Here is a 7,901-nt window from a genome sequence, read left to right as displayed (position 1 = left end):
TGAACTTCGACTATTAAAAGGAAATCCAGTTATTGTGGGAGATTTTAATTTTGATATTCTTGCCAAGGATGAAAAACCAGAAGTTATAAAACGCTTTTAAAGTCTTTTGATTTGGATTTTTGTTTGAGTGAACCAACCACAGTTACTGAAAATAGTGCAACATGCATTGACCACTTTATAACAGAAGGTTTTTATCCGGTGACAGTTATCAAAACCACAATTAGTGATCACTATGCATTGTTGGGTGAATTGCCGTTTTCGGTTGAAATGCCTGGCAAAACTGTTATTTATACCAGAAATTTTAAAAAACTGAAGCTTGATGACAACCTACTTAAGTTATTATTTCTTCTACATGTCAAATTGGAAAAGTTGAGTGAGAAGGAATCAGTAAATACAAAAATCCACGGTTTAACGTATTCAATGATTAATGTTTTTGATAAGTTTTGTCCTTTGAAACCAATTGATTTTCCAAAACAATTGAAAAAATCTTGGATTTCCAACAATGTGAAACAAATATGCAAAAAACGAGACGCTGCTCACAAAAAAATGGTAACACTTCCGAACGATGAAACAAAAGCGAAATTCAAAAAATTGAGAAATGAGGCGAAAAAGCTGAATATGACGGAGAAAAGAAAGTTTTATGACAATCAACTTGGAAGTTGTAATGATTCCAAAAAAATGCTTCAAGCTTTCAATAAATTTTGTGGGAAAAAGAAATCCAATTCGTGCAAATTAGAGGTGAATGACATGAATAAATTTTTTGCTACCATTGGACCCACACTTTCAAAAAACTTCGTGGAGTTTAAATACAACGATAAAATTTCACGAAAATCTGAAACTTTTGTTTTCTTTCCCACTGATGTTGATGAAATGGCGAAGGTTATTAAGAACCTGATGAACAAAAACTCGAATGGTCATGATGGTTTCAGTAATGTAATGATTAAACTTTGTGCACCAGTCATTATGAAGCTCTTAGTTGTTTGTTTTAATGAAATGTTCGACTCGGAGTCTTTTCCTGACGATTGTAAAATAGCAAAAGTGATAGCCCTGTTCAAAAGTGGAAGTGAAATTGATTTTAATAATTACCGACCCATCAGCCTTCTATCAACTATAAGCAAAATTTTTGGAAAACTAATTTATAGAAGAATGGTCGATTTTTTACAGAAATATAAAATTCTTTGCCCTGAACAGTTTGGCTTCAGAAAAAAACATTCATGTGTACAGGCAATCTCACGTATAGTCGAATATATGCGCTCAGTTTTGGGACGAAGAGATAGTGGAATGGCACTTTTTCTAGATTTTAAGAAAGCATTCGACACTGTCGATCACGATATCTTAATCATTAAATTAGAAAAGTATGGGTTCCGTGGTAAGTTTTTATATTTGTTGAAAAATTATTTAATTAACAGAGTACAATTTGTAAGTGATGGTATCATAAATTCTTCATTTGAAAAAATATCTTGTGGAGTTCCCCAGGGTTCGGTTTTAGTTCCTTTTTTGTTCTTGATTTATATCAATGATATTTCAAATGTAACAAAGACATCCGAGATAAGCCTTTTTGCCGATGACACTGCTATTGTTGGTTCTGGTAAAACGAGAGCGTTTTTGAAAGAATTCAGAACAGATACTCAGAGCCTAAATGACTGGTGTAATGTCAACAAGTTATCGATTAATACAGACAAGAGTAAACTGATGGGTTTTGGTAAAGCTATGCCTGATGCTTCAATTTCCATTGCTGGTGAAAACATGGAAAATAAAGAAAGTTTCAAATATTTGGGTATTGAAATTGACAAAAAATTGAATTTTAATATGCAGACTGTAAAAGTTTGCACGAAAATTTCCAATTTTAATGGTGTTTTATATCGAGGAAGATCTTGTTTCTCTAAACAGGCATTAATTAAGTTTTACATTGCATACGTGATTCCACTAATTTCTTATGGCTTATTAGCTTATGGATGTACATCGAAATCAAACCTTGATAAAATTTTCTTGGCACAGAAAAAAATCATAAGAACCATTTTCTTCCTTCGAAAGTATGATCATGTGTCGGAGTATTTTTCAAAATTCCAACTTCAGAGTGTACATGAAATTTTTATCAGCCAATTGTTTTCCGAGACTATTTTTCAGTTCCTTGGAAAATCACCTTTAAAATTTTTGAATCTTGATTATGTAAAAACGCGTCGTAGTACCCGGTCGAATAGTTTAGGTTGTATACCCTTACCTTTGAGAAAATCAAAGTTAGCACAAAATTCGGTTTCGTACAAAATTGTGAAATGCTATAATTTCCTAATGTCAAATAACCTATTGCCGCTTAACCTTAACGAGTTTACTGACAAACAGAAGATAGACTTTTACGTAAAATTAAAAAAAGTGTACTTAAATGACAATCGATTACTTGTTGACATGTTTATAGGGTAAATTTCGTGTACCTTCATATTTTAACTCGGTTTTGCTTTCACTCATTTATCTAGGTTTTCCTTAGGTTACTGCTAGTTGGGCTGTACTGCCCGTACAGTAACCTTGATGCAGTATTTAAGTACACATATGTGATCTTTATACTGTCTCTAAATTCAAAATTTAAATTCTATAACTGGTACATATATTCTCGAGACCCACTGTTATCGCTTAACTGAAAATCAGGAACGATGGGTCACGACATTCCGATTTTTTAGATCACGTGCCAATCAAAAACTGTTACTGTAAAACAGTATTTACTTTAGCGAGTTTGTGAGCGTTCTGTATTGGTACGGAACATCTTTTTTTCCGACCTAACTCGCAACTAAAGGGTGAAACTTCTGCTATAATGACGATCTGTAGCATTGGAAATTTCATAGCATCTGTTTTCTGCTTTATTTTTGGCTATTGTATGTGGTTTATTAAGCGCTCGTGGCTGAGTGGTTAGCGCGTGAGACTCGTAATCTCTAGGTCGGAAGGGGAATCGGAGACGTAGCCGTGTTTTTTCTACTTTTTCTTATTGCACATTTAGAGCTGTTTTTTGTCGCGTTCTCGCAAGTGTTTGCGAAGTGCTGCTTCGCCTCTGTTGACGTTTAACTTTTCTGCCACGCTCTAAAAATTTTACAAGGAAAGTTATATGTGCAATTTGATAGATCCAGTTTAGGTACCCATCTAGAAATGGTTACGCAGCTAGTTTTTAAATGAAATCAGAGCGAAAAAATGTGTCTGCATGGCTCAGCTACTGCGACAACTCGAAAAAATAGACATGAGAAATTTTAGCACTAGCGGATTTATGGGTGGAGAAGTCGACCTCCTCGCCAACCAAAGGGATTCGACCCCTCACTAGCTTTTCAGCACGAGCGGATTAAGGGATTTGAACCTCTCATCGCCCAAAGGGGCTCTACCACCTAACCACTTGAAGGGTTCACCCTTTGGTACTATTTTCTGAACACCATTTTCGGCCAACAAGCCCTAAAGTTGCCGATATAATCTAATTTTGAGGGGGAGTTTTGGTTAGAACTTTCAAAAAAAGTTCCCGGAAACGGCATTTTTGATCTGTTTTTTTTTTTTTTAAATTTTGATCAGTTTTTTTTTCAAAAAATTTGTCAAAATAGGGTTTTTATATTGTTCTGGGGGAGCTCGGATAATCAATTGGTCGAAAACACACCTTCCTCGAGAAAATTCTAGATCCAACCCTGGTTTTTGAGTAATAAGGAGTTTGCAGTAATTTGTTGTTTTTGCTTTTTCATAAAGTGTCTTCCAGTACTCAATTTGCTGGGCTTTTAATCCAATGTAACAGAGGCGACAATTAGTAACAGGCAACAATTCATAACAGCAGATTAAGCGGGGAACATCGATTCATGTGCACTATTTTAAGCACAGCGGAGCAAGCCTATACTACTTGGCAATGCCTTTTTACGAATTTTCGCTTGTGACGAATTGTCGCTTGTTACGAATTGTCGCCTGTTACGAATTGTTGCCCAACCCAATGTAAACTGCAGAATCAAGGAGTAAACCGAGATATTGTGGACGACTCGTTCAAAACGCCTTCAAGTCTCATCGCTGGATGATTCTGAAAGATCTTGTAGTTCGTTTTATGAGAATCGGGTTAACTCTTCTAGTGTTGTTTTTACAGCAAGTCGTTGTTGTTTTGTCTCTTCAATTGGCCAGGAAGGTAGATTAGTTTGATGTTTGTTTGCAAATCAGGCTAAGGTTTCTAGTATTACACAAACACACTGGTTGTTGTATTCACTACTGGCTCAGAAGTTTCAGTGTTAATCAAAGTGTATAATAAATCATAAGAAAATCAAAAACTTTGTGCTATATTTTACTCTACCGTTTCAATTTATTTATTTAATTCAATTGTTAACACTAGCATCAGCTTAGTGTAATATTAACAACCTTCTTTTTTTAAACCTAAGTCGCAAATATTGGTGCCACTTTTGGGGCACCTTTACAGCTTTTGATAATGTGGCTTTATGCTCTGCGATTTGTTACATGCAAACTTAGTTTGCATGCCTTCAGTTTGTTATATTCCAAATTATTACTCGCAAAATTGTGTTTAATTGTATTTGGTACCACTTTTGCTGAATAGCATTGGCAATTTTTTTTATTAGCATATGTAGCTGCTTTATTAGTGAGTAGTGTTTGTCGGTGGCTCAGTGTTCTTGCGCGAGACTCAAAATCTCTTGATTGAAGTAGGTCGCAGATCGAATCCTAGACCTAGCCGAATTTTCACTAGTTCGAGGCTTATTTCTATTTTTTCATATAACACTTTCTAGAGCTGCTTTTTCGCTGTTTGCCCTTCCGATAAGCAAGGGTATTGCAACCGAGTACTAGGTTCTTTCTTTTCTCGTAAACAACTTTCTTCGTACGATGACTGAAATTGGCCATGACCATCTGTACTTTCGTCAACGAACAGACAATTTTTCTGCATGTTTGCATTTTAAATGCCGGTTCTATTCAAAAATTGTTTGTTTTTCTGTTGATTGTAAGTTTAAAATTTCCAATTACAGTTTTTTCCTTTTTGAATTTTTGTCTTTACTCGGCTTATAATATATCGGCTTAGAGGCCTCTTTTTGAGTCGTTTGAGTTGCAGAAAACGTTTTATCCGAACGTTTTGAAGAGTACCTTAAGTTTTTTAGAGTAATGAACGTAGTGGAGACTCTTTGATAGGTCTTGCTGATTTTTGTTTTCAGGAAAAAGTCTTAAAAGATTGATGCACTTAGGTATATATGCATTTTTGGATTTCAATTGAAATCATCTGCCGAAAGTGACGTAAAAAGCACTCTCCAAATACAAACGTGGAAATGGCGCGAAAAAACGTGAACAATTTCTAATTTCGAAAGTGGAATTTAAATTTTAGATTTCCAGCGGAATAAAAACTTTACCTGTTGATCCAGTATTCTCAGGTTGAGTTAGTGTTATCAAAAAAGCGCCAGTCATAAATCGCTCTAGAAATTCAAAGAGCTTAAAGGACATCTATTTTTTTTGAAATTCGAAAGTTCAGATTTTTTTAAAACAAAGTCAGTGTTTTTTTTTTTATGTGTATTGGCGTTCCTTGCTTTTTTCCCATCTTCGATTGGCTATGTTTTTGAGTTTTCAATTTTTTTTAAATTAAACATTTTTAAGCTCAATGTGTGTCCGCTGAATAATTGTCGGCTTTATTACCGCTTATCGAGAGTCGATCAACGTAGTTCAGACTCTTATATAGGTCGCGATGATTTTTTTGTTTTTTTTTTCAGGAAAAGTCTTGTTAAAAGGAAGGCAAACTCCGCTATTGAACAACAAAAGTGTAAAGGTCACGATAAACGTGATCGACTTCTAGTTTGGAAAGTGGAATTTCTTTGTCAGATTTCCCAGTGAAATAAAACTTTTACCTAATGATCCAGTTTTCTCAAATTGGGTTAAATTTATCAAAAAAGTATCAAGCATAAATTGTTCTTGAAATTCAAATTTCATGCATCCTTTCTATTTTGAAAGATGAGATTTGCTTCTGTTTACTTGCGTTCATCGACTCCTTTCCAACTGTCTGGTGGCTATGTTTAAGTTTGTTTAGATGGTTATTTAACATTCAATCGTCCTACTTCTTGGCATAATTTTTTGATAAGAGTTTTTATTGAAAAGAAAAACAAGACAAACAAAAGGGAAATTTTTGGTATATCAGTTTTTTCGATTTATTTTCAATTTTTAAAATTGTTGAATTTTTATCAATCTTTTTCACTTTTTTAACTTTTCTCTACTTCTGTATAATAAGTCTATTTTTTGTATTTCTGTATATGCTATGTTTTTGCTGTATCGCAGGCATTGCGAAGCATCGATCTGCCTCTGTTTTTAACATTTCTTAAGGTGCAGGTGATTCATTGCCTAGATTTCAGATTTTTTTTTTGCTATTTTAAAAAAATTTTGAAATTTTTCAAGTGTTTTTCTTTTTCCATTTGTTGGTTCATCTAACTTGTATAAAAAACTTTTTTTCAGACATTTCGTTTTTTAAGAGTCAATGAACGCAGTGAAGATTTTTTTACGTCGTAATACTTTTGTTGTTTTTGCAAGAAAAGTCTTTAAATTGTTGAGGCTCTAGTTTGATTTTTTGCGGTTACTATTTTGATTACTCGATATTGCTTATTGCTTATTTTAGTTCATCCTTTTGCGTGCAACCTCGTAAGATATTTGATAAGAGCCTGACTGCAGGCTGCTTTAGATGTGCCGATTTTGTTTTAAAAGTTTTCACTCGATGCGTATTTCAGTCAAACTGCTACATTCTTTAACTTTCAGTGAAATCGCCATAGAAAGTGCTGGTGTTTCTCGAAGTCTTAAGTAACAGTTTTGTTGCAGTTCCGTATATAAGAGCTCCAAACTCAATCCAGGCCTATCTTTTGTTTTTTAAATTCCCAGAAATACAGAGTGGCAGCTTTATCGGTCAATTTTGCTTAATTGTTGAACATGGTTTTTTAAATTTAATTAGTAATGGATAACTAATCTGATTTGTTTTGAAACCCCCCCCCCCCCTCCAATGACCTGCCGTTGAGTCTTGAAATTTTTATTCATTCAGGTGGACACGTTTCGGATAGATGCGAACGGTCGTATTCTGCAGGGCCAGCCAGGTCAGAGCGAGATGGATTTGAAAGCTGCCAAGGCCCCTCATCACAGACAGGTGCTCGGAGGCGAGGGCGAGGGCGAGGGCGAGGGAGGGGAGAAATCTAGATAGTGAAAAAAGAAAGAACCTCACGAAAGGAAATGGGATTTAATGTGATTAATATCTCCAATCTGTCATCCAAAAAATTCAGCTCCAATCCTCTAATAATTATTTTATTTGATCTTCTGGGAAAGATGGAAGATGCACATGAAAAAGCACCGAGAGATGCCAAGTCTCAGCGAATGTCGAAATTTTAAATAGGATCTGGGATCATCCATCACATTTTGCTCCAGGAATGGTCTCTTAATTCAGCTAGAATAGATTATTTAACTAATACCACGCTGTGAACAAGAAGCTGCTATTTATTTGTACTGGTGTTTTTTTAATTATCCATTCCTCTCCTGATTTTCAGTCTTTAAATTACGATGGATCGGCTACCATAGATAGGTCTGTTTGAAGTTATTCCAATTTATTTGTGGCAATTATTTGTTTGAAAGCAGTTCCCACCCCATTTGTTTCCCAATCGAGTTTTAATAAAATTAAATTGACAAAAGTTTTAAAATCAGTATTTGAAGATATTTCAATTTGAATTTTCATTTTTCCTGAATTTAGACATGTTTGAGTGATATGTCCTCATGTTGTGCAGTTTTGGACGCCCAAAGGCAATCAGTCCAATGAATTGTTATAATTGGTGCTAAATGGCAACATAAATCTGATAATCAAATGAAACCATTTGTTATTAAACTTATGCTTTATTTCGGTTGGATATACGGTTATTTTTATTCGACAAGCAGACCAGAAGAGTTTGAAG

The 7,901-nt window shown here is 34.7% G+C and overlaps 1 protein-coding gene across 1 annotated transcript in view; it reads left to right on the top strand.

Moving 5' to 3' along the window:
- The window catches only part of LOC134848365 (protein-tyrosine sulfotransferase 1-like), a gene marked incomplete in the record, with an annotated part of 15,325 nt that extends 7,670 nt beyond the window's left edge, over positions 1-7,655 (top strand). Inside the window, 1 exon segment of the mRNA XM_063865776.1 lies at positions 7,007-7,655. Coding sequence (XP_063721846.1) covers positions 7,007-7,162 — 156 coding nt within the window.
- Positions 7,656-7,901: the final 246 nt, after the last annotated feature.

This window comes from Symsagittifera roscoffensis, chromosome 6 (assembly GCF_963678635.1).
Source record: "Symsagittifera roscoffensis chromosome 6, txSymRosc1.1, whole genome shotgun sequence".
Lineage (NCBI taxonomy): Eukaryota > Metazoa > Xenacoelomorpha > Acoela > Convolutidae > Symsagittifera > Symsagittifera roscoffensis.
The sequence above is the reverse complement of the archived record's forward strand: the minus strand, read 5'-3'. Positions and strand labels throughout refer to the sequence as shown.